The sequence below is a fragment of the Solanum pennellii genome, chromosome 12, assembly GCF_001406875.1.
Source record: "Solanum pennellii chromosome 12, SPENNV200".
NCBI lineage: Eukaryota > Viridiplantae > Streptophyta > Magnoliopsida > Solanales > Solanaceae > Solanum > Solanum pennellii.
In genome coordinates this window covers 6,143,861-6,164,848 of record NC_028648.1, presented here as the reverse complement: position 1 = coordinate 6,164,848, position 20,988 = coordinate 6,143,861, and the positions used below count along the sequence as shown (strand labels likewise).

At 32.4% G+C, this 20,988-nt stretch overlaps 5 protein-coding genes across 9 annotated transcripts; 2 read left to right on the top strand and 3 right to left on the bottom strand.

Annotated features, from left to right (window-relative positions):
- Positions 1-1,512: 1,512 nt before the first annotated feature.
- On the bottom strand, positions 1,513-6,811 carry LOC107005637 (armadillo repeat-containing protein 4). 3 transcript variants are annotated; one of them, XR_001454910.2, is made up of 3 exons: positions 6,577-6,794; positions 2,511-4,131; positions 1,513-2,435 (listed from the first exon to the last, which is right to left on the bottom strand). XR_001454910.2 is itself a non-coding variant. In XM_015204279.2 (2 exons), the coding sequence occupies exon 2, from the start codon at positions 4,084-4,086 to the stop codon at positions 2,677-2,679; it is 1,410 nt and encodes a 469-aa protein (XP_015059765.1). In that variant the 5' UTR covers positions 4,087-4,131; positions 6,577-6,811; the 3' UTR covers positions 2,508-2,676. The 3 variants fall into 3 exon arrangements, 1 of the variants encoding a protein (XP_015059765.1); XR_001454911.2 differs by having other exon boundaries at positions 1,513-2,430; XM_015204279.2 differs by lacking the exon at positions 1,513-2,435 and having other exon boundaries at positions 2,508-4,131; positions 6,577-6,811.
- On the top strand, positions 1,954-2,430 carry LOC107005638 (heavy metal-associated isoprenylated plant protein 47). The gene is made up of 3 exons (XM_015204280.2): positions 1,954-2,019; positions 2,122-2,200; positions 2,272-2,430. Exons 1-3 carry the CDS (start codon positions 2,014-2,016, stop codon positions 2,412-2,414), a joined length of 228 nt encoding a protein of 75 aa, XP_015059766.1. The 5' UTR covers positions 1,954-2,013; the 3' UTR covers positions 2,415-2,430.
- A 1,165-nt stretch (positions 6,812-7,976) lies between the features above and the next one.
- On the bottom strand, positions 7,977-11,591 carry LOC107007575 (transcription termination factor MTERF9, chloroplastic). Its single transcript, XM_015206251.2, has 7 exons — positions 11,149-11,591; positions 10,390-10,468; positions 10,246-10,320; positions 10,101-10,114; positions 9,331-10,023; positions 8,590-9,019; positions 7,977-8,488 (listed from the first exon to the last, which is right to left on the bottom strand). Exons 1-6 carry the CDS (start codon positions 11,428-11,430, stop codon positions 8,705-8,707), a joined length of 1,458 nt encoding a protein of 485 aa, XP_015061737.1. The 5' UTR covers positions 11,431-11,591; the 3' UTR covers positions 7,977-8,488; positions 8,590-8,704.
- Positions 11,592-14,385: 2,794 nt separating this feature from the next.
- On the top strand, positions 14,386-16,108 carry LOC107005567. Of its 3 annotated transcripts, none has more exons than XM_015204197.2 (4): positions 14,386-14,664; positions 15,404-15,450; positions 15,540-15,621; positions 15,772-15,912. In XM_015204197.2, exons 1-4 carry the CDS (start codon positions 14,469-14,471, stop codon positions 15,840-15,842), a joined length of 396 nt encoding a protein of 131 aa, XP_015059683.1. In that variant the 5' UTR covers positions 14,386-14,468; the 3' UTR covers positions 15,843-15,912. The 3 variants fall into 3 exon arrangements, with proteins under 3 accessions (XP_015059683.1, XP_015059682.1, XP_015059684.1); XM_015204196.2 differs by having other exon boundaries at positions 14,396-14,664; positions 15,401-15,450; XM_015204198.2 differs by having other exon boundaries at positions 14,397-14,664; positions 15,401-15,450; positions 15,875-16,108.
- Positions 16,109-17,187: 1,079 nt separating this feature from the next.
- LOC107005578 lies at positions 17,188-20,371 on the bottom strand. The gene is made up of 2 exons (XM_015204217.2): positions 19,864-20,371; positions 17,188-17,900 (listed from the first exon to the last, which is right to left on the bottom strand). The coding sequence occupies exons 1-2, from the start codon at positions 20,072-20,074 to the stop codon at positions 17,290-17,292; spliced, it is 822 nt and encodes a 273-aa protein (XP_015059703.1). The 5' UTR covers positions 20,075-20,371; the 3' UTR covers positions 17,188-17,289.
- Between the last annotated feature and the right edge of the window lie 617 nt (positions 20,372-20,988).

Below are 20,988 nucleotides of genomic sequence, written 5' to 3'. Positions count from 1 at the left end.
AAAAAAACATAAATCGCTGCCTAGGCAGCGATTTACATTAAAAAAATTTATTTTTTTTTAAAATGTAAATCGCTGCCTAGGCAGCGATTTACATAAAAAAAAAATTTTTTTTTTTTTGTAAATCGCTGCCTAGGCAGCGATTTATGTTTTTTTTGAAAAAAAAAAATTTTTTTTATAAATCGCTGCCCTGGCAGCGATTTGTAAGAAGAAAAAAACTTTTTGGCAAAATCGCTGCTGGGGCAGCGATTTTACTTTTTCGGTTGAAGTAAATCGCTGCCGGCGGAGCGATTTTACCGTTTTGGTTTATATAAAATTTTATATACCCTTTTGGAATTTTTGTTAATATTTTCTACCGTTTGAGTTTCGGACTCCGATGGATGATGTAGTACCTACGTATGAGTTTCAAGTATGAATACGTCAAATGGTTTACTTCATTTTCTAATTTTATTTTTCCACACTTTATAAATATATTTGTTGTTTATTTTTAGTTTTGGATGGACACATGTTAGAACATGCATTTATAAGAAATTTCCACGCTTTAAATAATAAAATAAAGTAAGTTGTATCCTTAAACAAGAAATTTCCTCACATGATTAGACGTAAATGTTCCATGTATTATTTCCAATCAGAATTAATTGACATGTTTAAGAAATTCTATGCACTACTAGCGAAATTCTTAATTTTATTATTATTTTTAGATAGTAAATAGAGACGGAAACATGATTAGAAATTCAGAGATTCTAAATTTTAAGAATTAAGATCAACAGAAAAGTTACTAGCTCCGCCACTCAGACAGTAGAAGAGGAAGGGGGTGGTTATACATTCATATATAATATAAAAATATCTCGTTTTCTTGTCGAGTATGTATTAAAAGTCTAGTTAACAATAGTTGTAACTTCATTATTTTATAATTGACTTAAAATTGAAGCTTAATTTTGAAAGATGACTTTATTATTTTATAGTTTGACTTAATATGGTACCGTCTTTCATCTCATGGCATTTGGTAGTAGTCGAGTAATCAAGATTTTATTTTTATTTTTTATGATAATAGTATTCAGATTAATTTTTTACGCATTGATTAATTACATGAAATGAAATATATGTACTAGCAATATCCAGTGACCACTTTGGGTTAACATTTTTAAAATCATTTCTCTATGTTTATTTTCTCTCTAGAAATTGGCGAAGAAGAAATTGAGGGGATTCCACACATTTTAGTTGCAATCATCTATTTGAAACTTTGATAAATGAATAAAACAAAATTGTAATTAGTTTGTAAATTTCATAGTGGCTTATCTTTAAATATTGAATGTGACATTCTGTAACAACAGAAAAATGATCTAACACAAAAGACTACGACACAATACAATGCAATGCCACAAATTATAAAATGATACATAACAACCATCTAAACAGGGTGTTAAAGTCGAAATAGAAGTTTAAATTATAAAACCGCCTCATAATAGTACAAATTGCAGTATAAACTAATTAGGAAGAAAGAACCAAAGACCATAACAGAAAGGTTTATTATGTGTTATTAATAAGGCAAAGTCCACCAGACAGTCTGTCCTTGCAAAGTGAATTCAATACACGCAAAGCTGAACATGCCCAAATCTTCATAGCCAATTTTCAGTTTCATTTATTTTATTTACCTTTACTTGTCCACTTCAGATTTTGTACGTCTCTTAAAAAACAATGATTAATATGCATAGTTTACCACAATATTCATATTAATTGATGTATAATATTACATATAGAAGAAAAAAAAAAGGATAGTTTTCTTGACATTTTAAAAGTGGCAATTTATTTTTGAAATACTAAACAAGTAAAAGTGAACAGAGTGAGCATTTCTTACATTCTCTCTCCAAAGTCCAAAGTGTTGCTAAGGCAGAGTACCTATAGTGTGCTTCTATATATACTACTCATATGATATAAGCTTCGTTGTCATTACTTATCAAATTCTTTGAGAAACTAGCAACAACCAAAGTTTAGTTCTGCTTCTACTCTTAAGCAATGATGGTAAGACTCTACTACAACTATACAAGTTCATCTTTTTTTCTTCTTTTTTAAACAATTATGCAATTTTAGTTAAGCTGAGACAGTTTTCATGCAATACTGCAGCAAAAAATTGTCATAAGAGTACATCATAAGTGCAAGAAATGTCAATCAAAAGCCTTGATGATTGCTGCTATGTCAACTGGTACTGCGAATTTCATACAACATTAACCTTGTTTCTTTCCCACCTAACATTTTGCTCTTTGCTTTATGTAGGAGTCAACTCGGTGGCATTAGAAGGGGAGAAGAAAGATAAAGTAGTGATAATAGGAGAAGCAGTAGATGCAGCAGGTATTACCAGTTTATTGAGGAAGAAGGTCGGCCACGCCAGCCTGGAGCTTGTCGATGAAGTCAAGTGAAGAAGAAGTCAGAGAACTGTGCTGCATTCAAAATAGATGTGATGATGGAATGTATTCAAAGCATATAATTGTTATGTAGAAGAAACAAATAAATACCTTCTTTAAATTTTTATGATGATTCCTCATTGTGTGATATTTTTAACTTCAACATCAATACTATATATTCCCTTTTTGCTTGAATCATTCAAACAAGTTTCAAAGAAGGGAAGAATCATAAAATGCTTTCAAAAAGATAACTCTAACATTCAAGACGAATAAGGAGTCAGATAAGAGCAGCAGGGTCCATAGTTAATTGCTCAGTGTTCATATGTCTAAGAGATGCAGCCAAATAAGCATCTGAAGCACGAATTTGCGTCAGTCTTTCTTGCATATTTTGGAAAGAAGGACTATTTAACACATCTGATATTCTATCACCTAGCGACGGATCCTCTGAGAAATTGACAAGAGCTTCTGCAGCATTGTCTCTCATTTCCTCCGACTCATCCTGTAACATATCTACTAATCGTGGAATAGCTCCAGAATTTGCAAGAGCAGCTCTATCAGCTTCATTGTAACTCAACTGAGTGATAGCTCCAGAAACCTTCTCCCGGACATCAATATTTTCGTCTTCCAACAACTGAACTAGAATAGGAATTGCACCTGAATTTCGCACAACTGATGGCAAATGCTTGTAACCTGCGAGATCCCATAATACATCAGCAGCAGCAGCTTTAGATTCAGTACTATCTCCTCTAAGGATTCTAACCAAGTGTTCAACAATTGCTACACCATTCTCTTCTACCACTGCTAGAATGCAGAAGACATCCTCTGCAATCTCCTTACCCATGGGATCAGTTCCTTGCATAAGATCAGCGTAAAGAGGAATAGCTCCAGCATTAGCAAGGGGTCTAATGTAATCAACATGAGATGAGATCACACCAAGTGCATTAGCAGCTACGACTTTAGTTGAAGTATCCCCAACCTGAAGTAGTTCTAGAAGCACTGAAAATGTGCCCGAGTCAACAAGCGTGCGCCTTGCTCTCTTGACCAATCCAAGCAACCCAATTGCCTGAGCCGCTCTACATCTAGATACCATGCTGCCACGTCTAGCAGCTTCAACAAGAAAACTAACACCCCTGGAAGTCAAAATGGTCCTCCTAACTTCTCTCAGAAGAGCCAATGCACTGAGAATTTCTAGTAAGTATCGCTTTAGATCATCCGAGCAGGTATTCAACAAATTGAGAATGATTTCCAACCCACCATGTCTAACTACAATCTCACGGTTATGAGCAGCAAACGTGACACTATTTCTAAGGCATTTCAATAAAACCCTTCGCAAACTCCCATCAGCATGCAATAATAAACTCAAAAGAGAAGGGATGGCACCTGATTCACCAATAAGTACAGCCAATCTACCTTCCCCTCGACAAGCAACACATTTCAAGCAGTGAGCAGCGGCTTCCTGAATTGAAGGACTCAGATCAGTGGAAGGGATCCTTCTAAGAAGCTCTACAAGGACAGGGATCGTGCGTGCTAAGAGATCCTCAGGCGCGTGTTTCGACAATTTGGCAAGCTTAGTTGTAGCTTGGACCCATAAAAGCGCATTGTCACATGCGACTGCATTTAGATAAAGATCAAATGCTCGTTCCCAATTTATGTCAAGTTTTTCGGTTTTTCTACCAGACTGGGCCATGACAAACTAGGATCTCTTTTACGGTCACTCTGTAGACTCTAAGCGCTGTAAACATTAGAGGAAGGAAAGTTAACTTCCAAACATTCATCAACACTAGTTGAAAATTATGTTGTATAAAAGGGTTCACAGAACGCGACATTTAATAGGCATAATTGTTTTGATGAACCTCGTTTGCGATATATATAGCACCATAAACAGGTGCAGCAGAGTATAACCTATACAAGTTTGAGAACAGCTCTCAAAAATCATATTCAAACACTACTCTAACTACATAAAAAGAAGGCATAAAGTAAAAGTATTGCAAACAAATTTCACCATATAAAAGATTGCGACCTCAATCCGGTTATCAAGAACAGATTCATATGGAAGACTAATGAAGTGAGGTTCATTGAGAGCATAAAACCATTGTTGATATCCAAAAAGTTACAAAAATGCATGTTGTCTCTCTTGTACAATATACTAGTGAATTGTGTGCTTTTTTTTTTTAATTAACTATGGTGTCCAGGCCATCTTGATATTCCACAAGATACATGCCTCCTCCCACCAACAACAAGTATCAGGTAACTCTATCCACCAATGCTAGGATAGATGGGAAGAAATCACAGTGTTTTTTTCGTCTCTGCCTTAGGTGCCTAGTGAATGGTATACTATTAGTCTTGTCATGGCTATGAAAAATGTCAAAGTAAAAGTTTCCAAGCCTTGTCATGGCTACTTTATCATATCGTATACTAATAACCTAATTAGGACAAATGCATTCTTTTTAAAAGTATAATTCGGGCCAAGGGGAGGTGCCAAGGTGTATGTATTTGCAGATGACATAGTATTGATTGACTAGATAAGTGGTGGAGTTAACGATAGGCTGGAGGTTTGAAGACAAACCTTGGAGTATAAAGGGTTCAGGTTGAACAGGACTAAGACAAAATACTTGAAGTGCAAGTTTAGTGGCATAATTCATGTGGTAGACGTGGAAGTGAAGATTGTTGCACAAGTTTCAAGCATCTTGGGTCAATTGTCCAAGAAATAGGGAGATTGACGATGATGTTACTCATCATATTGCAGCGAGGTGGATGAAATGGAGGCTAACATACGATGTCTTGTGTGATAAGAATGTTCCACCAAGACTCAGAGGTAACTTTTGTATAAAGTAGTTGTTAGACCAACTATGTTTTATGGGTGGAACGTTGGACGATCAAAAACTTGCATGCCCAGAAGATGAAAGTAGTTATACAGAGAGAAATACGACTAGGAACAAAGATATTCTGGACAAGATAGAAGTGGCCTCCCTGGTGGACAAGATGAGGGTGGCAAGTTTGAGATGATTTGGGCATGCGAAGAGGAGATGCACAAATGCCCGAGGAAGGTGTAAGAGGTTGGGTGTGATGGGTATGACAAGAGGCAGAGGTGGCTGAAAAAGTATAGGCAGAAGGCAAATAAACAGGACATGAAAAACCCGCAACTTACAGAGGACATGATTTTAGATAGAAGGATTTGGAGGTCAATTATTGGGTAGAAAGTAAATAGGTAGTCGAGTGTTATCAAGCTTCTCACTCTCGTACTAAATTATTCTTCGAATTTTATTATTATCCGTTGTTTACTTCGCCACGATTACTGTATTATTAGATTGTTGCAACTATTCACTTCTCCCTTATTTTCTGCATGACTTCTTCATTATTGTATTTTGTTTTCATACTTGATTTTTATATGCTTTAGTTGATCCGATGGTCTATTGAAATCAATCTCTCAATCTACACAAGGTAGGGGTAAAGCTGCGTACATAACACCTTCCCCAGACCTCACTTATGAATATGTTGTGGTTAGTTGTTGTAGTATAGTTTAGATTAACTTGTTCGCCCCTCGACTATCCCACCAGATACTATCTCCAACTAGCACAAACTCCTGAATAACTCTACCCACAAGGCTTAGGTAAATGAAAAGAAATCACTCATATTTGTTGTCTCATCTCTGACGTGATTCGAAAACAACTATATCGTGAAATGATTCTATAACCTGTCCAAAAATTTCAACTTTTCCCCTAAGATGAAAAACAGGTTGATAACTTCTCAAATGTACAATAACATTACTTTATACAACCTATTAACTAACCTCTTTAAAAAAAAAAAAACTTGGGAGTCCCTTTATCAAAAATATCAGTTGCTCATGACCTATGAATTCTATACATATCTATATAAATCAAATATACAAAGAACAACGATAATACGGAATCAAAGTATCACCCAGCCTCAATTTAGGGTTAAAATAACTCACACATTAGCAGACAATTCTTTCTAATTTTCCTCATACTCAATCATATTGTCGAATAATATTTTGTAAGTATGATTAAACCCTTTTCACTAATTAATATTTTCTAAAAAAGGTATCAATCAATTTCATTTAACAACGATTGAGGTATAAATTTGAGATTCAATTAGATAAGCAAGGAAGCATCAAAATCATACACAATAAAAACAATAATTCAAATGAAAAGCTTACCTTTGGGATTTGTATTAAAGCAATCATCCGTTGTGGAAAACTCAGTTTGGAGTTTGAGGAATGAGCAAATGGGAAAAAGGAATATGATAAAGAAGAAGAAGAAGAAGATTAACAGAAACGAATTGATGGTCGGTAATATCTTCTTTTTGTAGTTTAGATCCAAACTTAATTAAAATGCCGTCAAATTTGAAGTGAAAAACATATTAGTGGAATTTACAAAAAAAAAATCTAAAATATATTCGAATTTCGAAAGAATTGTTATAACCATTTTAAATAGAGCTTATTATCTTGCAATATTATTAGTGTGTCTTAAATATGTATTCACGGGGCAAGTTACTATTTTAAATTCTTTTTCCTAGAATTTATAGATAGGCATTTTTTATAATTTCATATTTATATTTTAAAATAATAATATTTGTATAAAATCTTTGTGAAGTTTTACGAAATTGTTATATTAAAGAATAGGTTCCAAAAATGATAAAATTTAAGGATATTTTAGTTAGATAAAAATAATATTTGAATAAAGATTTCTTAACTTTAAAAATTGATATAAATTCGTTTAATTTATTTTTTTGTTTTATTTCAATTTCACTTATAGAAATTTAAATTTTATAAAATTGTCATACAATTTCATTCAAATATTTATAAATAAAAAATCTTACGTACTTATAATTTTTTATTTATATTTGTTATTTTGACTTAAAATAAATATTGATACATAACTTTTTCTTTTATTCAAACAATACAAAATTACTAAAAATTGAATTTCTACGAAGTGAGTGTCACCCTAAGGAAGTATTTGAAATTCTTTTTATACAGTAATTTTTTGGATGCAATAAGCAATTCAATAATAAAACAATATTATTACTTTACTTATGTAGAAGGGGTTAAAAGCAAACAACTATTCATAATATACTTGATTATAGTTGAGGTTATTTTTAGAAATTCAATTCTCTCTATTTAAATTTGTTTTTTTTTAATGTTATATATTTTAAATTACATAAAAAGTATCATACATCATATTAGTTAATAACTTTAAATATTGAAAAATCATAAAAAATTTGATTGACTCTCGAAATTCTATTAGTGTCACATAAATTTAAAAAAACATAGTAACATATATTATTTAATTAGGTAAAAGATATTATGAATCACAACAATAAACAATTTAAAATATTAAAAGAACGTATAGAAATTGTGTGTACTCTCAAATTTTATTGATGTCACATAAATTGAGATCAATATATTATTAAAAAATTACCTAAAAAATAATATACATTACAATAATTAGCAAGTTATAATATTTAAATAACATATAAAAATATTAGTTAACTCTCCAAAGTTACACAAGAACAACAAAGAACTGAAAAAAGTTGAATTTCTATCTGAAGCAATAGAAAGATGAATGAATATAATAACTTGAATGACCATAGGATAAAAGCTTCTTATAATTTCATTTTACAAGTTTTTGCACTCAGATTATGCACCAGATCAAACCACAATTATTTACAAATGTAATACACAACTAGACAATAAACTAACTCCAAAAAGTATTTCCTTAACTGAGATTTTCTCACTAAACAAAAGTGTCTCCAAAGCTGCCTTTTTAACTTGCAGCAAGGTAAAAAACTGTAGCTAAATGGTCACAGAAATTACAACAGCCTGAAGGACACAGCCAGCAGACGATGTCAAAATTTTGTGCAGTATCTCACAATATACACTGCACCATTATATAATAACACTTACCATTGAACTCCCAAAAAGTAAATATTTTTTTTAAACTTCACCTTGAGAATATATGGTTATGTTTGTGCGATTCGACTTCACAACCTCAAAGGTAGTGCAACAGTACCAACTTCAACAGCTGAGATTGTATGTCTTTAAATGTATAAAGAAGAAAATGACCTGGTTCCTGTCATGAATAATGAGGATTGAAAGTAAGAAGATTATTCAACATCAAGTTATGAAAAGAGAAATAGTTTCCAGAAAACGTAAATACAGATGCTGGTTTACCTGCGTATGTGTATTGATGTTTAACTTTCACTAAGTGCTATAAAATCCTTTCACAAAATTAGCCTTATAATAAGTATGCAGGGCAGAAGATCTGCTACCAGTGAGCTCAAACATATTATCGTCTTTCATATTTTCTGGCAAGTTCCTTTAGAAGCAATCTCTGCCGAAAATCAAGATATTTGTCCACGCTAGTCCTTGCCCACTGCTGACAAAAAGATTCATCAGTTGGGACCAGTGAACTTAATGGAAATGGTCCCTTGGGAGCCCTCTTTAGAGAAACCAAAAACATATGGCGAGGCCTAATTCTCTGATCCAGCGACAAGCTTAGGTACATAGGATATTTAGTTAATGATCGCACTTCATTGCCAAGTTCATTGACCAAGTAGCTGTACTTAGGCTTCAGATTCCCCTCAAGTGATAGAGAGAAGACCTGCATGTAAAGACATTATGAATATACGTCCATGAAAATATATCAATTTAAAAGAATGAGAAATCTTCCAGAACATTGAAGATTTCCATGCTAACGCAGCTATAATTCTCTGAGATGTAATTTCTTTTTTTCTGATTGTACTAATTTTAAGTAACAAGTCTGTTATGCTTGGAAATCTATTATGAATGTGCCAAAAGTTATGCAAAATAGGAGATATCTCAATGAGATGAGAGCACCATTTTCTAACTTGGTGAGATAACCAACCACACTCACAGATGAAGAGATAAACTTAAGAAGGCATTAAAGCTGACCTGTGTAATGCTAGTTAGCACTTTCACTATCTCTGAATTGCGCATTCCGATGCTCCTAAAAAAGTTAATTCGGGGAAGCAATCCATCCTCTATGCTGTAGTGAAGTAATTGAGGATGCTTCCTAACCATTTTGACAATACTATCTCTCGGTGCATCCAATTCTCTGGTGAGAAAATTGAAGCGGGCTGTCCATGAAGTGTTAATCCGCTGCACCAGAATTTGAGGGCTTAACTGCACAACTTTAGCCAGGTCATTCTTCTCGATACCGACCTCCTCAAGCAAGTAAGTCACAGTGGGTTTTAATGAATTTTCCACACTATAGGAAAAAAGAGACGGAGTTGCAGTAATTATCTGCCCGATTCTTGAGTCTGGGATACCCAAACTAGTTAAGAATGTGACATGGGATTTCAGATTGTTTTCCACAGTATACTCAAGAAGCTGAGGCTGCCTCAATATTATCTTCCTGATGTCTTTATGTTTGACACCGACACTCAACAAGAACTCCAACCTTTCCTGTGCAGAACTCTTATTTATTTGAAGGGAAGGCATGTGCCTTTCATACATCTGGATGAAGTGAGAGTCCTTAAATCCAAAGGTACTTAGGTAATCAAGAAGTGGATACCATCTCTCATCGAGATCCAGTTCCTCTGCAAGATGACTAAATCTGTCCTTAACCAAGCTTACCCTTGCCTCCTACAATGCCACAAAACATGATTTTGCAGCAAATGGTTGAAGCAAAATTTACAGCTTGACATGCTAACATTTAATACCTTTTCTCTGCAATCTGCATGCAAGAAAGTTTTACTAGTCAGTTTACTGGAAGCATTAGCATACCCAATAATTTAGTCTTGGGAATTTCCACTTTTATTTCTTATTGTTTTTGCTAACTTTGACTATTTATATTGCTCGACTTGCCTTGGGTTATCTCAGGAGTTGGCCGCCGGTGTCCCAACTTTGCATTCGATCCTCCTTCTGAATGGTGATGACTGCCTGCATGACACACATAGCATGTAATTTAAATTCCTTCCAACCATTAAAATGAAAAAACTGGAAGTATACCTCGTCTGATGTGTGTTGCATTCTGAAACTTCAAGCGTTGCCGATCCTGGGCAGAAACTCTCACATCTAGAGATTCATCCTGGGTGATAAAAAACATGGTAATAGAAAATTAAAAAAAGAAGCATCATTGTTTCCGTGATTCAAAGAAAAGGGGACGGGGAGATAAGGAGACTGTAGCATCAGTAACCAAGAATAAATAAGCCCCAAAAGAACGCAACCAAGATTGTCCAAAAAAGACTGCTAGTGCAAGCAGAACAACATAAGACATGCTTTCTCCGCTTGTAACGACAAACCAATTTAAAGGATACATGACTCAAACAATTATCATTGCGAAATTGAAGATAAAACAAGGTGACTGACTATATGCTGCAACAACATAAAATTGTCAATATATCTTTTGAAACAAGACGAACAAAAGTATGTGCTATCAACACTTTCTTTTCTATTAACAATAAAATCCTTTTCATCCTAAGTGATTATGCAACATCATTCAACAAGAAGCTAGCTTTACCTCATTCTAACTAGTGAGGATACATCCCCATTTTCCAAGATATTTACCTGACTAAACTTGCCAACTTAATAGGATCCAATATCAATAAATTAAACTGAGTTGCAGTCAATTTAGTACAATGAACTAACATAGACAATAAAAATTGTTAACAGAGTATATTTACTTTGCTAATAACCATAGATACTACTTCCCCACGCCAAAAACCTAGATAAAGTATTAAATAAATTGCGAGGCAATTTGAAACTCACATCAGAAGTTGAAACGTCGTCGTCGTCTTCATCTTCAAAACTATCATCATCATCATCGGAGTCAGAGTCATAAGTCGATAACGGCTGGCCATACCTAGACCTTCGATTAGGCTTGAGAATTTTGGGATTTGTATGAGAAGAAACAACACAAATTCTAGTAAACTTGAAGAAGCAGCTCTTTCGATTACACATTCTGTCAGAAGGAGGGAAATTGATATTGAAGAAAATGGAAGTGTGAGAATGGAGTTTGAAGTTGCAGATAATAGACAACGCTGCTGCCATGATATTCGTTAGTGAAAGAAGGAATATACTCTAAAACCCTAAATGTATATGATTTGGAAGAGATAGTGGTGTTGTGGCCATCTTATCTTCACACAAAAAAGGAATGGTCCTCGCAGTGATTTTTCAGCTTCACAGTTTCTACTTTAAACTCTCTTAGCATTAGGAGTTGTACAAATGACCTATTTTAAAGGACAATTGTCTAACTAGGCGTTTGGACATGCACCATTTCGAATCATATGATTTGTTTAAAAACATAAAAATTTGGGTTAGAAATTCAAAATATTAAAATGGATTGAAATAAAAGTTGAATTGAATTTTGATTCGCCCAAGTTTATTTTGGACTCAAATGGGCTAAAAAATGACTTGAATCTTCACCCGCCCAATTTGACCCGATTAATCTCAATAATTTAACATATTGATATTTAATTTTTATAATCACAATTTGAATTTTCACTCAATAATTTTTGTTAAAAAAGTAACAAATTGATAGATAAATCCTAAAAGATGTTAAATAGATAATAATTTATACCTTAAATATATGAACATATCGTAACAAAAATTTAAAAACGGGTAAATATTGGAGATTGAATTGGGCTCAATTGAGAATTCTCTTCAAATAGGTTAAGCTTGAATTGGTTGAAATTGAACTCAATTCAAATTATCTTGAGCCCAGCCCTTAAAATTCTGAACGAATTGGACGAATTACCTATGTTTGGGTTCATTTTTGACACCCATAATTCATATTATGTGAAAAGATTATATTGACGTAAATAGATAAGTTATGAAAGTGCAAAACAATATTTTGAAAAGGTGACTCGTTTGACCATAGATTTTTCAAAGTAAATTTGAGAAAATTTTGACAAATAGTGTTTCTCCATACAATTTGTCATTATTTAGAAAATTTTCAAATACTAAAAAAATTAGTATTTGGGTCAAATCTCATTATTTGAGATCTTTTAAAAATTAAAATTGTTACAAAATTTTTATCTTTTATAAAAAATCCTTTGTAGTAGTTGTTAGCGTTTATTACATAATTTTTTTTACGTGACCACCAAAGTAGTGATGAAATCGGCTTAGGGTAACAAAGTCATGTATTTTGTCTACTTTAGAATGTATGGAATGATGCTTGTTGCATTCACTCCAAACTACCACATTGCTCCAGTTTCATGGACATTATTTGTTATTTGTTGCAACGAAGATCCAATTAACTTGTATTACAAGCTTATGGTTAGTTTTGATAGTTTTAAAAACTTATGGGTATAAATCATATTTTCTCTAAAAAAAAGTGAAATATATTTTTCAAATACTATAGTCAAACACATAGTGAAAAACACTCAAATTTTCACCTAAATAATACTTATAAAAAATATTTGAAAATTTAAACGCTAGGTTAGGTATCAAAACTATTAATGATTTGGTAAGCAAGAAAAAAATTATTATTAAAGTTATCTATGTGTAGTCTAACAAAACACTATAACGTGGAAAGTGGGGGTTCAGGGGCAAAGATGATCAAGGGTTTTATCGGGAGTGTTCAGTGGGTAGAGAAGGATAACAAACTTGAAATGCTAGTTACGAATTTCTCTTTTCTCACCTTCTATTGAAAAAGTCATTTTTCTCATTTTTAAGAGAGTTATGTTTTTTAGAGAAAATATTTTTCAAACACATTTTGTTAACACGGTTAAATTACATTTTAGTCAAACCTAACTCACATAGCTCAAAGGGAATAGAATTGTCCAAACCTTATAAAAAAATTTACTCATCTTATTAACCACCAATATAACAGTTTTGTAATTCTTTAGCAAACACGACATGAAAAAACAAGCGGAAAAGGGCTTTAAATACCCTCAAAGTATTGAAAATGGTACAAAATTACCATTCATCCACATATTGCCTCCAAAATACCTTCCCGCCCACCAATTGGCTCCAAAATACCCTTGTCATCACCTTTTGGTTCAAAACTGACCAATTATTTAACGGTTTTAAATTTAAACTATTTAAATATTTTTTAAATACGTGACGCTAAACTATTTGTTATAATTTAACTTATTAGTATATAATTAATAAATCAATTCACTACCCATCCATTACTAATTAAACCCCTCCAAATTAATAAACCCGTCACATTATTAATGCAACAACAGAAAAACTACTACCAACTGAGTGTTTTTAAAAATTTGAGGTGAAAATATCTATAGAAGTAAATTATCATACATTCAAGTTTCTAAATAAAAATTACCGATAAACGTAAAAGTCTGACTATGTTCATCTTAATTATTCTTACGTCTTAATTATGTAAAGTTACTTCATAGGTAAAAATTTTTAAAATAATATATTAAAGGTTTTAAAACAAATCATAAATATTTATAAAATTATATTTAAAAAAGAAGCATAAAAAAATTCGGGATTATTACTTCTTTACCTTTAATCATAAATTTTTAATTCAATCCTGAAAGAGAATTCTATTGAAAGTGTCCTCCTAAATAAGCGGCTCAACCTAAATTTAATTGGGGCTTAGACTTGGACTCTAATAATTTTGGATGTCATTTTCAAAAATCTATAATTTCATCGTGTTTTAGTAGTGTTTATGACGATTTTGATATTATAATTGTATTATTAATTGGGTGGCGTTTAGTTAGTAATGAGTGGATAGTGGGTTGATTTATAAATTATATTAATAAATTAAATTATAACCAATAGTTGAATGTCAAGTATTTTGAAAATATTTAAAGAGTTTAATTTTAAAACAATTAAATAAATGGTCAATTTTGAACTCAAACATAGATGACGAGGGTATTTTGGAGTTAATAGGTAGATAAGAACGACATTTTAGATTCAATAGATAGATGAAAGGTAATTTTATACCATTTTTAATACTTCAAAGTTATTTTAAGCCCATTTTTTAAAAACTAAGTAGAGAGCAAAGAAGTGGCGCAACGTGGAGAGATTAGAGCAAGTATACAATTTTGTGGTTGTTAAACATTTACACCACATTTTACCCCTACAACCAAAAAGAAGAATTTTGTGCTCTTTACTCTCCAATGGCTACTCCATTGGCGCCTCTTCATGGATTCAATTCACCAGCAATTCCATTAAACAAGCAAACCCAGCTCCCTATTCTTATGAAACGGAACAAGCAATTAAGCAAGCCAATCAACGCCGTCGCGGCCACCGATATAATTACTTCAGATCCAACTCAGGTGGAAATCACTTGGCAAATTGTTGCTGGCTCTTTGGGTACTATTCATACTCTATTCTATCTTCTGAATCAAAATAAAGTATTATCTATACTATACATGAAGGACTATTTTGAGCATTTTCTGAAGTTACAACATAGTGTTATTCATAGTATCAACCTATTCATGTAGTCTTATCTGTGGTTTTAGTGTATTTAGATAACTGCATATTACTGTTGATATGGTTTCTTGTATACATTCGTCCTACTCCTTTGTTATTAGATTATTATGTTTTTCTTTTATACCATTTTTCTTTTAATTATTACTTGAATTGAGGCTCTCTTGAAAACATCTTAATAAGACGTCTGTATATTCTAGTCTCTCAACATGTTAAAAGAATGATAAAAGTCACATATCGATGATTAATGAGATGAATGTGGACTCCTTATAAGGTTTGGATAATTCTCCTCCCTTTGACCTAGATTTTGGAGTGTGATTTAGGTCTAAATCCTAATTTCACATGGTATCAGAGTAGGATCCGTCTCACTCGATGTTGGGGCCTCAAAATCAAAAATTGTCCACGCACTAGTTGCTAAGCACTACTGGCGTGAGGTGGGGTATTAAAGAATGACAAAAGTCTCGCATTGGTGCTTAATGAGATGGATGAACTCCTTATAAAGTTTGACAATTCTCCTCCTTTTGAGCTAGATTTTGGGGTGTGAGTTAGGCCTAAAATCCAACTTCACACGAGACTCCACTTTATATGATTTTATTGAGTATGTTATTGTTGTATGCAGCAGGTGTGACACCATTTGTAGTTGCTGGAGTGGAGTTCAGCAAAAGAATAGTTAAGTAACATTAATTCTAATTCTATTTAATTGCTGTGAAGTTGCATCCCATACTCAAAAATCTGATAAAACTTGTTGGTTTTGTCAGGTAAAACAGAGGAAATGTGAAGTTTGTGGGGGTTCAGGACTTGTTCTTAAGAACAAATTTTATAAGAGATGTCCTAATTGTGGTACTAACCTATCCACTACTCTACTTCATCGCATTCAATAAAATTATAGCTATGGAACGGAATTATCGAAAATATAGTTATAGAGCCTTATTGTGTTTATTATGTTTGTTGTTTCTAATTTTTTTAATTTTTTTTAAAAATGTAAAACAGGGGGATTTCTTCCTTGGCAGTCTTGGAGAAGATTCTTCACTTCTTGTGTTTATTATGTTTGTTGTTTCTAATTTTTTTAATTTTTTTTTAAAATGTAAAACAGGGGGATTTCTTCCTTGGCAGTCTTGGAGAAGATTCTTCACTGGTTAATAAATAGTAGTACATTTGTGGAAGCTTCATACCAAGTTTGATGATTCACTCTATACATCCAATATACATATGTATACTACTTGTAAAATATAAGATTTCGATACAAGTCTTCATGGATACCATGCATATTCTTTTGACTTTGGACTTACTTTTTCTTTTTACTGAATATGACAACATTTCTATATTTATTAATAATTTTAAATTTTAAAATATTCATTTTGTGGTACAACCACACAAACGTGTATAATTTTCTTAGATTACAAATTTAAAAAAATATTGAGGGTATTTATACACTATTGGGGGGAGGAGTATATTCAAAGGAAAGATAATATATAAATATGCATTTTAATTTGACTTCATTTTATATTGGCATAATGTATAAATATATCCGTTAACTCGACGTTAGTTGACAATTATGATCTTTAACTTTGGTGTGCACAAGTAGACACTTAAACTTGTATAAAATTGAGAAAATTGACACATTCGTTTTACATGTCACCCTACATGACAATTTTGTGTCCTACATGGCGTCCTACGTGTATTGTGCCATGTAGGACACTTGTGTCTACCTATTTAATTTTATACAAGTTTAAGTGTTTACTTGTGCACATTCAAAATTGGAGGGCACATTTATTCGTTGAAGTCAAGTTAAGGGTCATGTTTATGTATTATGTCTTTCATATTTACGTCATCTAATATTGGAGGAGTAAAATAGACACTTCAATTTGTATAAAGTTAAACAAGTAGATACATGAGTCTACATGACATAATATACATTGGACATCACATAGAACCAAAGTTGTCATATAGGCAGAGGCAGACCCACCCCTCTAGATGGGTTGCACATGCACCCGTTAACTTCGAAAAAATCATGTATATTCAGAGGCGCATCCAGGAGGAGGTCACTGGGTTCAGGCGAACCCATGCTCCCCTCCTGAGATCATATACAGTAGTGTTATATTTTTTAAAAAGTATTTATATATAAATGTGTGAATCCACACATGAAGTATCTATAATGTCGTGTGATGATGATTGTGTGCACCTCTCTAAGAGAAGTTAGAAATTTCAATCTTTTACTTGACAAAACGAGGTTTAACCGAATAAATTTATATCTTAGATTTACCTTTTCGTAATCGTGTACCCATCCTCTCAAAATTCTGAATACGCTTCTAGTGATATTATGTTTTTTATAGCTCAAATTCACATACATAACTAACTATCTAAGGAATGTACTCAATTTTTTAAGACACTTTTGGATCAAACTACTAACAGAAGAGATATTCGTAGATCAAGTTATTAAGAAAATTACATTTTTACTCAATTTCACATAACTTAAAGAAAAAATCAACTCCATACAAGAATATATATTCAGTCTAAAACAATGATGAAGCGAGGGAGTATAGCACTTGAGTCCTTTATAACCAAATTTTGTGACCTTGAGTGAAGTCCACTTGCAATTGAAGTTGAATCATACTCTTCATCAAGTTGTACATCATCCTTGCTTACTACTCTACCAGCAATTGTCCTGCAAACTATCACAGCTCTCTTCACATTCATTCCCTTAGAGACGCGATTCGCGTGTTCACACAGGACATCACTGTTTGTACTTAATAGAATTCCATTTTTCGAGTTGTATGAAGTTCTAAAGCTGAATTGGATTAGCCTGCAAACACAACAACTCAGATCCTTACAGAGTTCATCAGGATTGATTTCCATATGTTCATAACAACAATTCATTGTCGTGATATGAAATTGCAATAATTCATTTCCATCAACTGTGATTTTTGGATGGTTTTTGTACTCTCCAAATGACCTTTTCTTCACAGTTTCTCTGTATTTTTCGAATTTTTCTAACATGTCAATGGTGTTGTTCACCCTTAGAACTTTCTTTATTGTTGGAAGTTGCTTTGATGGATTTGTTGTTGATGCTAGAAAAATCTTCTCGATAATATTCCTAGATGGATGTCCATTTTCCAGTGCTGTTGTTCAACCACAAAATCATGTTGTGTTAAAGAAAAAAACATAACTCCAAGCCAACTATGTCATATGAGATACAACATGAAGGTAATCCAGTTTCAAAAAGTAACATTCGAACTAATCGAAGGGAGTTCGACATATACTGTATATACATAAAAAATATTTTTAACAGTGTATATATAATAAGATTTTCCGCTGAAGGAGGTTCGGATGAACCCTTGTTTGTCAATCTGTGTTATGAAAATCAGAAATTACTGGTTGTAATAAATTGTTCAGAAACATGAAGTAACTGAGATTTATAGAACCAGTAAGTAAGATGAACAGAAATTTATTTCTAAAAAAATAATTTAATCTGTAAAACTTACCAGAATCTGGAATACTCTTTTTAGTTTGGAAGAAAATCAAGTCCATTGAATTCACAGTGTCCCCTTAAGGAAATTATTCCCCTCTAGTATCCGAGGTTTGATTTGGAATATAACCTCCCAGGGTAAAATGATCTTAATTAGTAGAGTGTAGATATCAAAAACTCTACTGTCAGCGAATCAATCCACAGCAGGAAAGTACACGAAGAAATACGTGTTTAGAAGAAGAAGGAAGATCAGAAAATTCGTTTGAAAATATTCTGAAAACTGAATGGTATTTATAGGCAAGAAGAATATATTCTGAAAGGTTGCAAGCCTTTCAGAATTGACACGACCATTAATGAAAGGTTGCAAACTTTCAAAATGGAAATTAAAATGGTTCACGCGCGCGGATCCGAGTCGGGTCGGGTTAACTAAAAAGTTGAAAACATTTCGGTTAACTTTTGTTATCAACTAATTAATTGAAAATAATTTTTTGGCCATTTAATTAATTAAATAAATAATTAAAATAAATTTGTCCAAAAAAATAATCTCTCATCATTTGCCAAAGCCGAAGCGAGCGACGACGACGGCGCGAGGGGGGTCCCTCTTTCCAACCCTTTTAACAATTAATAGGAGTGTTTATTTATTTAAACTCTCCTATTTGCATTTCCATTACCGATGAGGGATAATTGCCTTTTTCATTAAAGCATTAGAGGACTTTTCAAGTTCTCAACTTTTCAAATTCCTCTCCTTCCCTTTATTTCCCATCAATTCTTGCTACATACCCAACAACCCTGACATACTGTTGGCTCCGCCCCGGTAATCAATGACGTCGTAAATGTACTATCATATACATAATTAAAAAGTTTTTTAAAAAACTACATAAAATGAGCTATAAAATTCAAAATAATTACATGTTCATATCCAATCAAAAGTAACTCAACAAATACTTATTCTCTCAATAAAAATTACAATTCCTACCCCCATTCATTAAGACTGATAATTTTTGTAGTATCATATATTGTATTGATATCATTAAGACTGATATTATCTCTTCCTCTTTCTCTCTCTCTCTCTATATATATAGATAAATAGATAGATAGATAGATAGATATTATCAAATAAGCAAAATTATATACTGATTTAGTATCAGTTAAGTAAAATTATCAATTTTAATGATATTAATAAAGTATATGATACTAATTTAGTATCAACTAAGTGAAACTAGTTAGAAATATATAGTATAATTATATAATGGGGTATAAATATAAATGAGTATATCTTTATAATTATTTTACTTTAATGAGATATTTTATAAGATATTTGCTTAGTTCCTAAAATATACATAATTTTTTCTTGTAACACTGTTAATCCACTAGGCAATTAAATTTCCATATTTTGAAAATAAGTGCTTTGGTTAAAGGTGACAAAAAGTTATATAATCCCTGAATAGGTCCTGCAGAGCACGACTAAAATTTAATCGGAGCTTCAATATGTAGATTTCGAACACCAAATAGAAAATAAAAAAAACTACAAATCTTAATGGACAGAATAACCTGTAATGGTAATAAAAATACTAGAAGGAGAGAGTGAAGTAAGAATTGAAATATAGAAACTTTACCACAAAACCATCTCCAAAGAGGTTCCTTGTGTTGAGAAATGGAGTTGAATTCTGGTTTTTCTAGTGGAGCATTAACCTTATGATAACAATGTGGCCTCTTCTCACAATTTCTGCAGCATTTGCACTTCATCACTTGTTCTGGCAAAACATCTGTACTCAGCTTACTACCACATTTGATAGTTTCTGTCACTAACATCCACATAGCATGCATCGAGTGATGTCAGAAAATTATACTGTATATACAAGTCAAATATTAATAATTTTCTTGAGCATTCTTAACAAAATTTCTTACAAAAGTGTATATATGCATGATTTACTTAGTATTACTATTTTATATCATGGAGTTTAAAAACATGAACCAAGTAGCGTATGGAGAAGTTGAATATTGTTATTATCCAAATAAAGGTAGTGGAATATAATTTGTGGAAGTTTGCCAAAAAGGAGAAAAGAGACAAATGAATGAATTCAAGGATTTTGTACTTTATGTAAAAGCTCACAAGTAGATACAAATTTATAAACTCCTGCAAGAAAATGCAGATTTTGTTGTGGATATATAAACTTTAAATCACTTTATACATTATCTGATTTCTTTGAAATGAGTGGTCATGGGCGGATTAAGGGAGTCCGAATCAGTGGGGGAGCTACAATTTTTAATAAGGGGTTCAGAATATGAAAAAATTAAACACATGAAGTAATCGAGGGAGGAAGTTGACATCTACTATATATACATAAAAAATAATTTTAATCATGTATAAATAGTAATATATTCTGCTGAAGGGGGTACGAATGAACACCTAGAAGAAGGCTAGCTCTGTCTTGGTCGGGAGGGTGTTCAACTGAACTCCGTTTGATAAAATATTGTATAAGATAATATTTTTTAATGTATATATATATATTTTGAAATCCCTAAACACAAAATAAAAGGTTGGTTTAATGATTTAATTAGAGATTCAAAATTTATCTTGAGGTTTCACGTTCAAATTTAAGACACTATATTCTCCCTTCAGTCGGAACTTGTAATAGTAATTAAGGATTCAAAATTTTTCTTGAGGTTTCACGTTCAAATTTAAGACACTGTATTCTCCTACTGTTAGAACTTGTGGTATTAATTACAGGTTTCAAAAT